Below are 19,111 nucleotides of genomic sequence, written 5' to 3'. Positions count from 1 at the left end.
CACAATCATCAATTTTCATTTCATTATTCAAGTGTATCATAATCAACTCTTTTTTGTACTACAACCTTACTTTTATCCCCTTTTACTTTTCTAGTATAACATCATTCATCTTTTATTTTTTCTCATTTTATGAGGTTTTGGTATTTCTTGAACAATATCAATATGAAAATTATACAAGTTATGTGTTATCCTTTGGTTGATTCCATACACCATGTCTAAATCCCCCATCTAGAGTCCTAGTATAATAAGATGATTTTCAAACTGTAATACACTAAATAATAATTAACTGCCACTCGTCGGAGTAGGTTGTCACATCCTACTTCAGGCTCTGTTAACTTTATTTAGCCTTGAACTTAAGTTGCTTAAAATAGATGTTTTGATATGACAAGTGAACTAAGGTGTAGGTTATATTTTTTTAGTTCACTTGTCAAGAATTTAAGAAGAAACATTCTTTTGGATCTTCAAATCAAACTTTAGGTGATCAATCTAAAACCACATTAAGAATTTCTTAAAGAATCAAAATAGCCAAATAAATAACTTACATAAATGAAGAAGATGAAGAGTACAAGAAAGTTACACCATAGTCCAACTTTTAGGAATATTAGCTAACCATCCAAAGATTAGATGCTTTTGGTTCCAAATGAGGTTACAAAATCATATTTTTGCACCTCATTTGACAACTCTATTCCCTTTGAATTTCTATGAAATAAAAACCTCAGAACAACCTAAGAAAGAGTAGAACCGAAAATGGAGAGAAAATGGTATGTACAATGATGTAAAAGTGAAGAAATGGGTGTGCCTTTTATAAGAGATGGGAGGGCTGCCTGACCCCCTTTCCAGGCCGCCTGACCCCTATATCTGACTCATGGAAGCTAGCTTGGACAACCTATTATGGGCTAGGCTACATGCATGGTGACACCTCCTACTTGCTTGTGTGAGGAATGAGGTCATAAACCTGGCTCAGAAGCTAGCTTTGACTAGTTGCTTGGCTTGTAACATCATTCATGACATATCCATTCCTTTAGGCCAAACAACCATTTTTATGGTGGGTCAGGCGCCTGACTGACCTGGTCCAAACTCAGTTGCCTGCTTGAGTAGTATGCATGACCTGGTGCATGCTTAGCTACCTGCTTGAGCAGCCTACCTGACTTGATGCATGCTCAACTGCGTGCTTGAGCAGCCTGGTTAACCTGGCCTAGTGCTTGGTGCTTGGCTGAACTACTTTCTGCTTGGCTGGACAACTTTCTGCTTGGCTGGACAACTTTGTGAGCAGCTTTTCTTTGACTTTAATTTCTTCCAACCAAGACCAAGTTGCTTAGTCATGCTTAAGTTTAAGCATACACCTTACCATGCTTAGTTTTAAGCATACACCTTACCATGCTTAGTTCTAAGCACACATGTGTCATGTATTTTGACTTGATTTCTTCAAGGTGAGGTAAGCTTTCTTTCTTCAAGCCTAAGCATTCTTTTTTGGTCCAATTTCTTATGAAACTCAAAAAAACTTGGACAAGAGATGATAAAAAATTATATTATTTAAACACACAAAATTTATCTAAAAACTATTGAATTAAGTTGGGTTTCACATTTTTGCATAGGATAAGTGCTATGAAAAGTGTATGACAATTAGTTACTTTGGCACCTATCACATTGACCCCGAGTTAATGAGGTCAGAGGCGAAAAAGTACTTCGAAAATCATTTTTGTGAGCATAGTCAGGTCAACAATGAGCCTTGTGAAGTGGATACACCGACTATTTCCCAAATGGGGGGTTGTTGCCCTAACAGCCCCGGTAACGAAGGAGGAGGTTACTAATGCTATTATGATTATGAAAGCCTTCGTAGGCCCTTGTCCGGATGGCTTCCAACCTGATCTTTTTCAAGAAGTACTAACAAATTGTGGGTGATGATATTTGGAGGCTAATCTCTGATGCATTCAAGTTTGGAGGGTAATCTCTGATGCATACAAGTTTGGAGGCTAATCTTTTATCATTCTTATTCCTAAGGTTAGTAACCCTACCTCCCTGAAGGAGCTCTAACCTATTAGTCTGTGTAATGTTGTTTACAAGGTTATTACTAAAATCTTGGTGAATCGTTTGAAGCCTTTTTTGGATGAGTTAGTTGGTCCTTTTCAAAGCAGCTTCATCCCGGGAAGAGGTACTTCTGACAATATTATTCTGGCACAAGAAGTGATGCATCATATTCACAAAACGAAGGCTAAAAGGGGTGTTTTGGCTTCCAAGGTGGATTTAGAAAAGACGTATGTCATAGTTCACTAGGATTTCCTTCAACATACCCTCTTGGATTTTGGTTTTCCAACAACCACTATCAATCTTATTATGTGGTTTGTCTGATATGGGAAGGTGTCTCTGTTGTCGAATGGTTTTAGGCTGAATTCTTTCAGTCTAACTAGGGGTCTCCGACAAGGAGATCCTATGTTCCCTTACTTTTTCGTTCTTTGCATGGAAAAGCTAGTTCTTCTCATCTCTCAGAAGTGGACAGTGGGATATGGCTTCCTATAAAGCTCTCTAGAGGAGGTCCTCCTATTTCCCACCTCCGTTTTGTTGATGATGTTTTGTTGTTTTGTAAGGCTACTAACTCCCAAGTTAGAGTTGTTTCTTCAACCCTTAAGGACTTCTACCAAGCATCATGTTTGAAAATGAATATAGAGAAATCGAAGTTTGTGTGCTCGAAGATGGTGCCTAACGAGAAGAAGAATAAGTTTATGAGTATGTATTCTATGCGAGTGGTTAGCAATCTTGGCAATTACCTGAGTATCCCACTGGTTTAAGGAAGGGTTTGTAGATCAGTTTTTTATCCTATTTTGGAGAAGATTCACAGGTGCATGACTACTTAGAAGGCTAATCTCCTCAATAAGGCAGGTCATTTGTGTCTTGCAAAGTCCGTCATATCTTCCATTCCTATTTATTCTATGCGGGTTATGTGATTACCTCAATCTGTTTACAATAACATAGACAAGATGACGAGGAATTTTATTTGGGGTGGACATGTACGTTGATAGAAGGAGCCTTAATTTGGTGAGTTAGGATGTTCTTAGAAGGCATAAGCGTGATGGTGGACTTGGAACTAGGGATTCAAAAGCCGCTAATATTCCCCTTATCAGAAAGTTGTGTTGGAACATGATCAGTAATAGTAGTTATTTGTTGTGTAGAGTCTTGCAAGATAAGTACCTGGGTGAGCTTTCTCTTCCTTTTTCACCATCTAAGGCGACGACGGCATACACATGCAAAAGTATTGTGAAGGCTTTTACCTTTCTTAAGGAGGGTTTCAACTTGCAAATGGGCAACAAACACCAAACTCTTTGGCATGATAATTGGACAGGAGTGGGAAGGCTTTGCTCATTTGTAAACTTTATCAACATATATGATACTCTGCTCCAAGTTAAGGATCTTTGGTCAGCTAACAAACTGGGATTTCACTAATTTGTATACTATGGTTCCTTCGTATGTCAAAGAGTTTATTTGTGATAATTATTTACCTGGATCTCAACCTATCTCTCAAGGCTGGATTTGGGATGCTCATGCTGCAGGTTCTTACACTGCTAGGTCGTGAAATGATTTTTGTTTCCGAAGACATATGATGTCTAGTCCTGTTTGTTCTAGGTGTCATTCAGCTGTCGAGGATCTAATGCATATCCTTAGAGATTGTCAGGATTCTTCTTTGTTATGGATGAGTCTCGGTTTTACTTCTACTTCTTTCTGAGTGTCTCAGTCCTTACAGGTTTGGTTGATGAAGAATTATAATCGTTGGCATGGTCTTCTTCTTTTGGTTGGTATCTAGTGGACCTGGAGATGGAGGAACAAATATGTTCTAGGAGACACATCGTGGGATGTTAACTTTGTGGCTCATAATATACATCATGAGTTTTGAGAGTGGCACAATTTAGGGTGCTCAATGGCTTTGGTAGACAACATCCCCCTAACACACTGGAGGTTCCCAGAGATTGGTCAAGTCAAACTTAATGTTAATGGTAGATGTATTAGAAGTTCCTATATCATGGGAGGGGGAGGTGTTCTTCTTGAAAGCTCCGGTAGTTGGTTGGTCGGCTTTTCAGCTAACTTCAGTGTGAGTTCCTCTATTTTAGCTGAGCTTTTGGCCTTAGAGCATGGTTTTTCTCTGGCTTGGAACATGGGATTCAGGAAAGTTGTTATGGAAAGTGATTGTCTTGAAGTTGCCCATATTATTTCTAAAGGATTTCATACTCGAATTCATCGAATTTTGACAGTGGTCAACAATGTTCGGTTTTGGTTGGCTCGGGACTGGGTAGTTGATAGAAAGTTTGTTGTTCAAGAGGCTAATATGGTGACAAACTTCATGCCTAAACTAGGCTCACACTCATCTAAGGAGTTCAAGACCTGAAATGCAGCTCCAGTTATGTGTCAATCTTATATTGACTTGGATATCTCCTTTTTTGTCTTAGTTTTTGTTTTTACTTTCCAATGTACCAAAAAAAAAAAGTGGAATGTGGTAGTGGGAATAAGTTGCCATATATAGTTTACTCAAAATAAATTAATTTACATTGGTAATCAGTATTGCATATATTATTTGCTCCAAACTTTGCGTGTTATGCTAGATTGGCATCTAATTTGGGAAGGACAAAGTATATAGTAGTGAAAATTATCCTTGAATTCCTTCTCTTTTTTAGTTTTATGATTTGTTGTTTGTTTCAAATTTTTTGATGTTTTACGATATCAAGGCTCGATCAAAGAGAAAGGATAATACTTCAATGCTCTTATTTATAAGTTACATTTTAGAATACTTTTATCCTTAAATATAAATATTTTATAATATCTAGATAATATTAAATATTTCAAATCATGTATACCTCTTATAATTATGCTTCCTATTTATTAGCCATTCCATATTCAACAAACTTTTCAGTTTACACATACATGAAAGGAATATTAATTTTGGAATGTTTATATAATTTTTAATAAATTTAAAAATAATAACTACTTTCACATATATTTTTAATATGTGTGAATTAGATAAAGATGGGTAATAATTATGGAAAAAGGGAGCAGAAGAAATATAAATTCTGTTGGAATATGACAACTCAAAAAATGGATACCTTGTATTATAGAGAAGTGTGTATATAAGTTAGATAAAAATATATGCCACAAATAAAAATATAATACATATGAATGGTGAATGATGTACTGACTATCTATTAATCTTTATACTGGTATAATATTCAAAGTATATAGTAGATGAACTCAAAATTAGTGTGCTTTTTTATTAAGATATATTATTTATTTTGGGTGTGTGATTATCTTTCAACAAGTGTTGCACCCAAGAATTGAATCAATGATTTTTTTTTGAGCCATTCTAGACCATAGATGATCGTCTTGTTGGTAGGTATATTATCTTGTTTGGTTATTGTAATTTTATTGGGCCGGTGATAGGAAAACGTCAAAAAAATTGATTATTGTCACATTTATTTAGTGTTGTGTTTTATTTGTGGTCCAATAGATTCCGTGATATGCATCACTCTCGATACACATCACCCAGAATTGACGCATATATTATTTTTTTAAGAAAAAAATGTATGCTTAATATACAAATTTTATTGTTATTGTATTACTATTATTTATATTTAACTATCGTTAACTCTTCAAAAAATATAAATCTAAAATAATAGTAAATTACATAGTGACTATATATAAATTTTATACTTAACGCATAAATATTACACTATTATTTTATTTGCACTAGTCTCATGTTAAGGTTTCTAACAAAAGATATACTATAATAGTGACAATTCTAATAAAGAGAAAAAGATATTGGAAATGATAGGAATGAGTTTGATATGTTGTCACTTCATTATCTATTATTTATAATTAATTATTATTAACTCTTAAAAAAACATAAATAAATGATAAATAATATATTGAGTGTGTAAAATTTTTTACACTGATTATGCATAAATATTACACTCTTCTCATAATTGCTATAGATGAAGATGATTCATTCTTAGATAGTTTTCAGTTATGGTAGTTAGAATTAGTTTTACATTAAATGGTAGCTTGAGTTTCAAGCAACTGCCAATTTTTCTATTGTATAAATTCTTTGCACTTTGTCTTTGTGCATAATTCAATTCCAATAATAAAAGTTCAATTCTTTTCTTCTCTTTTGCTCTTTCAATTTGCTTCTTTTCTTTCTTGCATGGTCGGTAAGAAACTAAGATGATATCAAAGCAAAGTTATCTATTTCGCAATTTTTTTATCTTTCTTGTTCATGTTATGTATGAAAAGAAGTTCTTCTTCTTCATATTCAATTTGCTCCATGGCTTCAAATTCTCAAAAGAAAAATGAGACAGTCCTTATATCACTTTCACAACTTCCAAGATATTTCATTCAACAATGCAAACACAAATGATGATGGCAAAGAGATTGAAGGTGCCGAGTAACATTTTCCTCAGTCACAGATGCATGCAGACAAAGAAAACAATGCTGTTTTTTTTCCAGTGCAAGATTGGTTCTTCTGCTGATCATTTCAAAGTAGAAACTGATGGAATTTGTTGGGATCTTAAATCTCTTTTATTCATTCTGGTTTCAGCTTATCTTTTTTAAATAAAAAAAATCTCAACCTCAATATGCTCGATTTCTTTATCACTCTCTTCTACAATTTTCATATTCCGTATTTCACTAAATTCTTCTTGATATCTTTGAGCAAATTTTGCCTATATTTCTCTTAATTCTTAATATTTTCGAGGCAAATATTGCCCATATTATTCTCTTGTTATTCTTGAGCAAAGTTGCTCATATTTCATCTCACTTTTCTTTTATTATTCTTGAGCAAAATTGCTCATATTTCATCATGTCAAGAAACCGAGATGGTATTCTACTTGAGTATTATTCTTAATGAAAATAAACAATCATTCTTTCAACACTTTGGTGGTTCTTCCAAACTCCAGATCCGACTTTTCATGTTTCGTACCTTATACCCAAGTTGAGAGTTAATAGTATTCACTCTCCAACTTGAGGGGGGGGGGTGGTGTTAAAGATGAAGATGACTTCTTCTTAGATAGTTTTCGGTTATGGTAGTTAGGATTAGTTTTACTTTAAATGGTTGCTTGAGTTTCAAGCAACTACCAATTTTCCTATTGTATAAATTCCTTGCACTTTTCCTTTGTGCATAATTCAATTCCAATTGTAAAAGTTCAATTATTTTCTTTCGTTTTGCTCTTTCAATTCCCTTCTTTTCTTTCTTGCATGGTTGCTAAGAAACTAAGATGGTATCAAAACAAATTATCTATTCCGCAAATTTTTTATCTTTCTTGTTCATGTTATGTATGAAAATAAGAAGTTCTTCCTCTTCACATTCAATTTGCTCCATGGCTTCAAATTTTCAAAAGGAAAATGAGGCATTCCTTATATCACTTTCACAACTTCCAAGATATTTCATTCAGCAATGCAAACACAAATGATGATGGCAAAGAGAGTGAAGGAGCCAAGTAACGTTTTCCTCAGTCATAGATGCATGGAGACAAAGAAGACAATGCTGTCTTTTCAAAGTAGAAACTGATGGAATTTGTTGGGGTCTTAAATATGTTTGGTTCATTCTGGTTTGAGCTTATCTTTTTGAAATAAAAAAAAATCTCAAACTCAATATGCTCGATTTCTTTATCACTCTCTTCTACAATTTTCATATTCCCTATTTCGCTAAATTCTTCTTGATATCTTTGAGAAAATTTTGCCTATATTTCTCTTAATTCTTCTCAATATTATCTAGGCAAATATTGCCCATATTATTCTCTTGTTATTCTTGAAAAAAGTTGATCATATTTCATCTCACTTTTCTTTTGTTATTCTTGAGCAAAATTGCTCATATTTCATCATGTCAAGAAACCGAGATGGTATTCTACTTGAGTATTATTCTTAATGAAAATAAACAATCATTCTTTCAACACTTTGGTGGTTCTTCCAAACTCCAGATCCGACTTTTCATGTTTTCTACCTTATACCCAAGCTGAGAGTTAATGGTATTCACTCTCCAGCTTGAAGGGGATGTTAAATATGAAGATGACTCATTCTTAGATAGTTTTCGGTTATGGTATTTAGTATTAGTTTTACTTTAGATGGTAGTTTTAGTTTCAAGCAACTACCAATTTTCCTATTGTATAAATTCATTGCACTTTGCCTTTGTGCATAATTCAATTCCAATAATAAAATTAAATTTTTTTCTTCTCTTTTTCTCTTTCAATTTCCTACTTTTCTTTCTTGTATGGTTGCTAAGAAACTAAGATCGTATCAAAGCAAAGTTATCTATTTCGCAAATTTTTTATATTTCTTGTTCATGTTATGTATGAAAAGAAGAAGTTCTTCCTCTTCACATTCAATTTGCTTCATGGCTTCAAATTCTCAAAAGGAAAATGAGGCATTCCTTATATCACTTTCACAACTTCAAAGATATTTCATTCAACAATGCAAACACAAATGATGATGGCAAAAGACAATGAAGGAGCCAAGTAACGTTTTCCTTAGTCACAAATGCATTGAGACAAAGAAAACAATGCTGTTTTTTTCTAGTGCAAGATTGGTTCTTCTGTTGATCTTTTCAAAGTAAAAACTGATAGAATTTCTTGGGGTCTTAAATTTGTTTGATTCATTCTGGTTTGAGCTTATCTTTTTGAAATAAAAAATATCAACCTTAATATGCTCGATTTCTTTATGACTCTCTTCTACAATTTTCATATTCCATATTTCTCTAAATTCTTCTTGATATCTTTGAACAAATTTTACCAATATTTCTCTTAATTCTTAATATTCTCGAGGCAAATATTTCTCATATTATTCTCTTGTTATTCTTGAGCAAAGTTGATCATATTTCATCTTACGTGCTCATATTTCATTCTGTTAAGAAACCAAGATGGTATTCTACTTGAACATTATTCTTAAAGAAAAGAAACAATCATTCTTTCAACACTTTGGCGGTTCTTCGAAACTCCAGATCCGAATTTTCATGTTTGCTACCTTATACCCAAGTTGAGAGTTAATGGTATTCACTCTCCAGCTTGAGGGGGGATGTTAAAGATGAAGATGACTCATTCTTAGATAGTTTTTGGTTATGGTAATTATGATTAGTTTTACTTTAAATGGTAGCTTGAGTTTCAAGCAACTACCAATTTTCCTACTGTATAAATTCCTTGCACTTTGCCTTTGTGCACAACTCAATTCCATTAATAAAAGTTCAATTATTTTCTTCTTTTTTGCTATTTCAATTCCCTTCTTTTCTTTCTTTCATGGTTGCTAAGAAACTAAGATGGTATCAAAGCAAAGTTATCTATTCCACAATTTTTTCATCTTTCTCGTTCATGTTATGTATTAAAAGAAGAAGTTCTTTCTCTTCACATTCAATTTGCTCCATGGCTTCAAATTCTTAAAATGAAAATGAGGCATTCCTTATATCACTTTAACAACTTCCAAGATATTTATTCAGCAATACAAACACAAATGATGATGTCAAAGACAGTGAAGGAGCCAAGTAACGTTTTCCTCAGTCACATAGGCATGAAGTCAAAGAAAAAATTGATGTTTTTTTTTCCAATGCAAGATTGTTTCTTTTGTTGATCTTTTCAAAGTAAAAACTGATAGAATTTGTTGGGGTCTTAAATATGTTTGATTCATTCTGGTTTGAGCTTATCTTTTTGAAATAAAAAAATATGAACCTTAATATGCTCGATTTATTTATGACCCTCTTCTACAATTTTCATATTCCCTATTTCTCTAAATTGTTCTTGATATCTTTGAGCAAATTTTACCAATATTTCTCTTAATTCTTCTCAATATTCCCGAGGCAAATATTTCTCATATTATTCACTTGTTATTCTTGAGCAAAGTTGATCATATTTCATCTCACTTTTCTTTTGTTATTCTTGATAAAAATTGTTCATATTTCATCATGTCAAGAAACTGAGATGGTATTCTACTTGAGCATTATTATTAAATAAAATAAACAATCATTCTTTCAACACTTTGGTGGTTCTTCCAAACTCCAGATCGACTTTTCACGTTTGCTACCTTATACCCAAGCTGAGAGTTTATGGTATTCACTCTCCAGCTTGAGCGGGGATATTAAAGATGAAGATGACTCATTCTTAGTTAGTTTTTGGTTATGGTAGTTAGGATTAGTTTTAATATAAATGGTAGCTTGAGTTTCAAGCAACAACCAATTTTCCTATTGTATAAATTCCTTGCACTTTGCCTTTGTGCATAATTCAATTTCAATAATAAAAGTTCAATTATTTTCTTCTCTTTTTCTCTTTCATTTCCATTCTTTTCTTTCTTGCATGGTTACTAAGAAACTAAGAATAATAGTCATGGTTGAATGGTGATTTTCTAATATAAGTTTAATATGTATATAATATCAATTAAATGGTTTTGGAGAATACATCATCTATCATTCATTTTTATTAGATTTTTGTTTAAGAGAGTTAATAGTTGAAGATATATGAATGAGTATGATAAAGATATAGAATCAGCAAGTTTCAAAAATATTTTCAAAGGGTACACATTAGCCGAACCTGTGAATGATATAATTGGGCTGATACTTGAGATTAATTGATTCCAAATATTAACAACAAGCCAATAACCAATATTTCATAAGGTGCCCACAACAAAGTTCATATACACTAATGTAGAGTGCTTTTATTGACACTTTTTAATGGAAATTGGCATTAGTCACTATAAGAAATTTGCCATTTACCTACAGACGAAAACTGTTGGTAAATGTTAAAAAAATGTAGGTATAATGCAAAAAACTTGTACCTACGGACATTTTGTCCGTCATATTTAAGTCGATATACCTACGGATTTATGTATGTAGGTATAACACTCAACCCTATACCTTCAGGTTTTGTCCATCACTATAGGTGTTTATACTTACGGATATTCTCTGTCACTATAGGGTTAAGTGATGACAATGATTAACATAGGTATAAGGCTAAAACTTATATCTTTAGTTTTGTCCGTCACTATAGATTAATATTTTTGTTATACCTACGTTTATATTCCATTAGTATAAGTAAGGGTGATATTAAAAGAATCATACATATACCCACAATTCAATTTCTACCTATTTTAGTGACTGATCTTAACTTAAAGTCATAATATGAATTTATAATGAAAAAATACATATTTAAACACATCATTATATTTAAAATTTAAAAAGTCATACAATCCGATGAAGTACATTAGTTAAATATGTCGATCTAAAATAAAATAACTATATATCATAGACATAAAAAATCTTATAATCCTAAAAATTACATAATTTAGATGTCTATCTAAATAGATAAAAATTGTGTTAAAAAAAATCAAAATGGTTAATTTCCCAATGTGTTGCATGAAAAAGAAATTATTTGCTAACATTCACCTGCAAAGAATAAAAAAGACATAAATGAATGCATAAAACAACTCATTGAAAAAGCTCTAATAATAAAAAATTGTTATACCATTTTCATCATCTTCATTATAATCAGAGTTTGGAGAACCAAAAGAAGTTGGGGTAGTAGAAGAATCTTGAACCTATTAAAACTTAAAACAAAAGAATACAAGTTAGTGAACTATTTTGGTGCGATATGTTTTATCCTTAAATTAAAGTAACATATGTAGTTATATACTCTCAGAGTCAACTCAATGACAAATATCCAATGCATATAAATCAAAATAGTCAACCCAGTAACAATTACCCAACACACACACACACACACACACACACACACACACACACACACACACACACACACACACACACACACACACACACACACACACACACACACACACACACACACACACACACACACACACACACACACACACACACACACACACACACACACACACACACACACACACACACACACACACACACACACACACACAGTAAAATAGATTTTTTAGTATCTAAATAAAAGGTACATGTGACATTGGCTTCATATTTGATAGAAACAATGCTACAATCGATGATGTTATAGTTAGAGAAAGTAAATATCCTATCATTAAGGACAATCACATTACTGATTCTCATGCCTTAATATGGTGATTCTTAATTATAGCAATCACACCATATTGACTATCAATTATTGTAAAGATCATTAGCATTAGTTTGGTCATTAAGTTTAGGATCGTGATGATTGTCTTTAGCTTGATTCTAGGATCACGATTGTAATTCTTTTCTTGTATTTAAGCTCACTTGCTGTATGATATCAGTAACAAAATTCAATATCATTTTTCTATCTTGGTATCAGAGCACTTAAGCTTGAAGGCTCTTGATCCAACAAAGTCAATCATGTCTTCCGCTGCAAACACAAACCAGAAACATGATTTTCCATCAACCGTCTCTGTCAAGTTGGACAGAGATAACTATCCTCTGTGGAAATCATTGGTCTTACCATTGATTAGAGGTTGCAAACTTGAAGGCTATATTCTAGGGACAAAAGAATGTCCAGAACAATTTGTTGCAACAAATGGCACAACTATGACATTCAATCCTAGCTATGAGGATTGGCAAGCTCTTGATCAGGCCCTCTTAGGATGGCTGATGAATTCCATGTCAATTGATGTTGCAACTCAATTGTTGCATTGTGAAACCTCTAAGCAACTTTGGGATGAAGCTCAAAGCCTTGCAGGTGCACACACCAGATCAAGAATCATCTATCTGAAATCAGAATTTCACAACACACGTAAAGGAGAAATGAAGATGGAGCAATATCTTGCCAAGATGAAGAATCTTGCTGACAAACTAAAACTGGCAGGATCACCCATTTCCAACTCTGATCTAATGATTCAGACACTAAATGGGTTAGACTCTGAATACAATCCAGTGGTAGTCAAACTATCTGACCAGATTAACATAATTTGGGTTGAATTGCAAACTCAATTACTAACCTTTGAGAGTAGATTGGAGCAACTCAACAACTTCAGCAGCCTTAACTTGAATGCATCTGCAAATTTTGCTAGCAAAAATGAGTCTAAAGGCAACAAATTTGGACCACGAGACAATTGGAGAGGTTCTAATTGGAGAGGATCTAACTGGAGAGGATCTAACTCCCAAGGCATGAGAGGAGGCAGAGGAAGAGTAAGGATGTCAAAACCAACTTGTCAGGTATGCAGCAGATTTGGTCATACTGCAGTACAATGCTATTATCGCTTTGATAAGTCCTATACAGGAAAAGATCACTATACTGAGGGTGAGAAATCAGAAGCACACAGTGCATACATAACCACACCTTATCATGGTCATGACTATGACTGGTACTTTGACAATGGAGCCAGCAATCATGTGACACACCAAACTGACAAAGTCCAAGACATTCGTGAAAACAATGGTAAGCATTCCCTGTTAGTTGGTAATGGTGAGAGGTTGAAAGTAATAGCCTCAGGCTCAACCAAATTGAATAATCTCAATCTACATGAAGTGTTGTATGTTCGAGAAATCACAAAAAATTTATTGAGTGTTTCTAAGTTAACTGCTGACAACAATATACTTGTTGAATTTGATGCAAATTGTTGTTATGTGAAGGACAAACTAACAGGGAAGGCACTTCTAAAGGGGAAACTTAAAAATGGCTTGTACCAACTGTGTGCAAATAAAGACTCTTATGTCTACATGTCTCTCAAAGAAAATTGGCATAGAAAGCTTGGACATCCAAATAATAAGGTTCTGGAAAAGGTGCTGAAAGAATGCAATGTGAAGACATCCTCTAGTGACACATTCACATTCTGTGAAGCATGTCAATATGGCAAACTGCACTTGCTGCCTTTCAATTCTTCTTCCTCTCATGCTAAGGAAATTTTAGACTTAATACATACTGATGTTTGGGGTCCTGCCCCAGTCTTGTCCTCAACTGGTTTTAAATACTATGTTCTCTTTATTGATGACTTTAGCAGATTCACTTGGGTTTTTCCTTTAAAACAGAAATCAGAAACCATACATGCCTTTACTCAGTTCAAAACTATGGTTGAAAATCAGTTTAACAAGAAAATAAAAATCATTCAATGTGATGGAGGTGGTGAATATAAACCTGTCCAAAAGATTGCTATAGATTCAAGAATTATCTTTAGAATGTCTTGTCCATACACCTCACAACAAAATGGTAGGGCTGAAAGAAAGCATAGACATATCACTGAACTAGGACTAACACTCTTAGCTCAAGCCAAATTGCCCTTACATTATTGGTGGGAAGCTTTCTAAACTACCACTTACCTAGTCAATAGATTACCATCATCCTTAAATCCAAATAAAAGCCCATACTCCTTAATTTTCCAGAAAGAACCAAACTATGATGATTTGAAACCATTTGGTTGTGCTTGCTACCCTTGCCTCAAACCATACAATCAACACAAGCTTCAATTTCACACTACCAGATGTGTGTTTCTAGGATACAGTAATTGACACAAAGGATACAAGTGCATCAACTCTCATGGGAGAATTTTTGTCTCAAGACATGTGATCTTCAATGAGGATCACTTTCCCTTCCATGATGGTTTTCTAGACACAAGAAATCCATTAAAGATATTAACTGAGAATCCTTGTACTATGCTTCCTACTTATCCTGCAGGTGTTATTATAAGCAACACAACTGAACCCAACAACACTGCTGAACTTAACAACAATGCTGTAAATCATCAAGAAGATAATTCACTTACCAATTCAGCTAACAATGAAGGCCAAGCAGAACTTAGTGAGTCTTTTGAGAATGATGATCACAATATTTCAAGAGAAAGTGAAGCAGATGATTCAAATTCAGCAGAACCAGTTGAGAGCAGCAGCCAAGTTGCACCTGATCAACCAAATTCACAAGCCAACACTCATGGAATGTACACTAGAAGTAAAGCAGGAATTTACAAGCCTAAGCAACCTTACATAGGATTGACAGAGGAACACACAACTAACAAAGAACCAAGGAATGTCAAAGAAGCACTGATCGAACCAAAATGGAAAGAGGCCATGGATGCAGAATTTAAGGCTCTAATGTCTAATCAAACTTGGACATTAGTACCATTTAAGGGTCAAGACAACATCATAGACTCAAAATGGATCTTCAAAACTAAATACAAGTCAGATGGCTCACTTGAAAGAAGGAAAGCAAGACTGGTTGCAAGAGGGTATCAACAAACAGCAGGCATAAACTTTGATGAAACATTCAGCCCTGTGGTCAAGTCAAGCTCAGTAAGAATTATCTTGGCTATTGCTGTACATCTCAATTGGGAAGTAAGGCAACTGGGCATAAACAATGCATTATTAAAGGGAACTCTCAAGCAAACTATGTTCATGTATCAACCTGAGGGATACATAGACTCAATGAAGCCTAATCACATATGCAAATTGTCAAAAGCCATATATGGCCTGAAACAGGCACCAAGAGCCTGGTTTGACAGCCTGAAAAATACTCTACTAAAATGGGGATTTCAAAACACCAAAAGTGACTCATCTCTCTTTGCTCTTAGAGGTAAAAATCATGTCACATTTCTCCTTATTTATGTTGATGACATAATAGTGACAGGTAACAACAGTGAATTTTTAAAGGCATTCATCAATCAACTTAATGCTTCATTCTCACTGAAAGACCTTGGACACTTGCACTATTTTCTGGGTATTGAAGTTCATAGAAATGATAGTGGAATGTATCTAAAACAAGCAAAGTACATAAGAGATATACTCAGGAAATTCAACATGGAAAAAGCATCAGGATGTCCAACACCAATGGTGTCTGGTAGGTAATACATTACTGAAGGGGAACCAATGTCCAATCCTACTTTGTACAGACAAGCCATAGGTGCACTACAATATTTGACTGACACAAGGTCTGACATTGCATTTGCTGTCAACAAACTCAGCCAATACATGAGTTCTCCTACCATGGATCACTGGCAAGGGATATAGAGAATATTGAGATATCTTCAAGGCACAATTGATCTATCTCTGCACATAAAACCCTCAAATGATCTTGACATAATAGGGTTTTCTGATGCAGGTTGGGCTACCAGTTCTGATGATAGAAAATCCATGGCAGGACAGTGTGTGTTTCTTGGTCCTCAAGAAAGCAAAAAGTTGTGTCACGATCTAGCACAGAATCAGAATACAGGGCCTTGGCTGATCTTGGAGCAGAAATTGCTTGGGTGAGCTCACTGCTGACAGAACTAAAGCTTCCAATTCCTAGAAAACCAGTCTTATGGTGTGATAACTTAAGTGCTAAGTCACTTGCATCCAACCCAGTTATGCATGCACGAACCAAACACATTGAGATAGATGTGCATTACATACGTGATCAAGTCTTACAGAATCAAGTCATTGTGGCCTATGTTCCTACAGCTGATCAAATTGCAGATTGCTTAACTAAACCTCTCACTCACACAAGATTCAACATGTTAAGGGACAAACTTGGAATGATTATGTCACCTCCAGCTTGAGGGGGGGGAGTTAGAGAAAGTAAATATCCTATCATTAAGGACAATCACATTGATGATTCTCATGCCTTAATATGGTGATTCTTAATTATAGCAATCACACCATATTGACTATCAATTATTGTAAAGATCATTAGCATTAGTTTGGTCATTAAGTTTAGGATCGTGATGATTGTCTCTAGCATGATTCTAGGATCATGATTGTAATTCTCTTCTTGTATTTAAGCTCACTTGCTGTATGATATCAGTAACAAAATTCAATATCGTTTTTCTATCTATCAACATCTATTAAATTATATTAATCAGTTCACAAAAGTCATACAAATATAACATGAACTTTGAAAAATAAATTTAAGGGGAATATGGTAAACCTGTTTTTCAGCTTTTATCATGTCATCAACATCTACTCCAGAAAACGAGTAATCTAAAAATACAATTATAATACCTCTAATATTTCAGCATCTCCTCTTTATGTTTTTTTTTTACATTTCTTTGCATGATTTGTAGTTGATGGGAGCATATTGATGCCTTCTAACCATACTACCAATAAAACGAGTAAGAGTTGTCGCCTTTTCACCAATGGGTCGACCATCTTCGTCCAAATCAACTACTACAAATTGACCTTCTTCCATTTTCCATATATCTAAAATTCTTGTTGGCCCTCTTTGTCACTTTGGTTCTACAACCACAATATTGAAAACAAAAAATCAACCAAATTGAAGTATTATGTTAAAATAAATATAGTATAAAAAGGAAATAACATGTATTTTTACCTTTTATAACTTATTCTTCTTCACCATCTAATTCAGGAGGAATGAAGTGAGATTTTATACATTCATGTATAGTACCTTCTGCATCATTAAGGATGGACTTAGTTTCTCCAACATGACTTCCTTGGGCATCGGATGGGATTATACGAGTAGGAGTAAGTTGTATCTCTTCATTATCACTTGCTTGAACATTTTGACTCGAGTCTTAAGTTATACGACGCCCCATATTAATTCATTTTCTCCTTCGCATTGTAACTCTAATATTTGTCAAAAACTATATTATACTTATAAATAAATAATGGCGATTAATCTGCAAATATTTGTCAAAAACTACATTATACATATATATATATATAATGGAGTGAAATTAATATTTATCTCACCGTTTCTCCTCATTTGTAACCAAATACTCATTTATATTCCCCAAAAATTGTTAACAAAATGTAGTTTAGGTATTTATATTTTCTTTGGTTATATTTTACATATAAGCCTGAAACATGCTACAAAACACATTGGATTTTTTAACTTACCTCAATATATTTTTGATTTGTTAACATTAGAACATTAGCAAGAATTCGATTCATTTCATAGTATCAAAATGTTTTCCAATCATTTTTAAGATAATGAAATTATACTGACATTATATCCATCATTTTTGTTAATTCATAACTTCAATAGGAACAATACACAAATATAAAGCAAGAACAAATTAACAACAAAAGCAAAGATAAAAAAGTTAAAGCGTATGACAAAAAAATGGGTATGTGTGAAGAAGATCTTTACTCCTGACCTTTGTATGGTTTTGATGAAGACACCAACAATACTAAAAAGAAGAAAATGAAGAATACTTATGAAGACAAAGCTTCAAGACAAATTAGTCTAAGTCTAAATAGGTACTTATATTCTATATTCTCGAATATACAATAGTAGTAATGCTCAAACTATTTTTTAATAAAATTGAATCACTTCAAGTATAAAAAAACAATTTTCAAAAATAGTGTGTAACAAGTAACTATATCTAAGTAACAGATTACATAAGTGAGAAAACCAGTTACCTAATAAAAATTGTGCAAGGTAATCAATTACTAAAGGATGTAATCGATTACACTAATTAAAATTTAAATGCCCAGTTGGACAGCGAGTTTGAGTAATCGATTACTCAAGACTGTAATCGATTACTGACAGTTGTTGCATTACTTTTCAAAAATGAATGGTTTTCATCCCAAACGAAATGGTTTCATTCCAATCAATTTCTACCCTTTCAAAGAGGTGTTATGGTTGGCTGGAAAGCCTATTTAAATGCATTGAAAATCATAATCAAAATATAACTCTTACACAAACTTTCAAACATAATTATGAAAAAGCTTTGAAATATTTTTTGCACTTTTTGCAACTTCCAAAGTGAATTTTATGAGTTGCTTGAAGTAAAGTGTTTCAAAGTTTTACAAACCTATAAGAACATTATGACTTAGTATACAAAGAGTTATCGAATTGCAAGTGATATTACATTCCAAACTTGTAAAGACAATCTTGCCATTGTTGTAAATTCTTCATTGACATTGCATAAATCTTTCTTTCACAAGGGTATGATAAGAAAAGGGATAGAGTCACTTGGAAAAGGTGTTCTCCAAAAATGACATAAGTTTTAGTGAGTGTGTAAGTTAAATAGAGGTCTCGAGGTGAGATATTGTAATTACAACTCATAATGTTTAGTGAAGAAATCTCTTGTGTTGCAAGAGTATTGGATGTAGCCTTCGGTGGACAACATGGTGAACCAGTATAAAATATCAGTGTACTCTCTTCTCCTTTATCTCTTGATTTTTACTTGTTAATTTTCTGCATAATTTTTTCGCTGCACTTAACTCTTGATTTTGCAGAAAAAGTGGTCATATTTTTAAGTCAACTAATTC

At 33.5% G+C, this 19,111-nt stretch overlaps 1 protein-coding gene across 1 annotated transcript; it reads left to right on the top strand.

The window, feature by feature from the left end:
- LOC109345547 lies at nucleotides 3,911-4,375 on the top strand. Its single transcript, XM_019584655.1, has one exon. The coding sequence runs from the start codon at nucleotides 3,911-3,913 to the stop codon at nucleotides 4,373-4,375; it is 465 nt and encodes a 154-aa protein (XP_019440200.1).

This window comes from Lupinus angustifolius, chromosome LG01, assembly GCF_001865875.1.
Source record: "Lupinus angustifolius cultivar Tanjil chromosome LG01, LupAngTanjil_v1.0, whole genome shotgun sequence".
NCBI lineage: Eukaryota > Viridiplantae > Streptophyta > Magnoliopsida > Fabales > Fabaceae > Lupinus > Lupinus angustifolius.
Note: the sequence above shows the minus strand (reverse complement) of the source record. Positions and strands in the feature narration are given on the sequence as shown.

Coding starts and splice junctions, on each gene's coding strand:
- LOC109345547 (XM_019584655.1), top strand. CDS start 3,911: ATGGCTTTGGTAGACAACATCCCCCTAACACACTGGAGGTTCCCAGAG.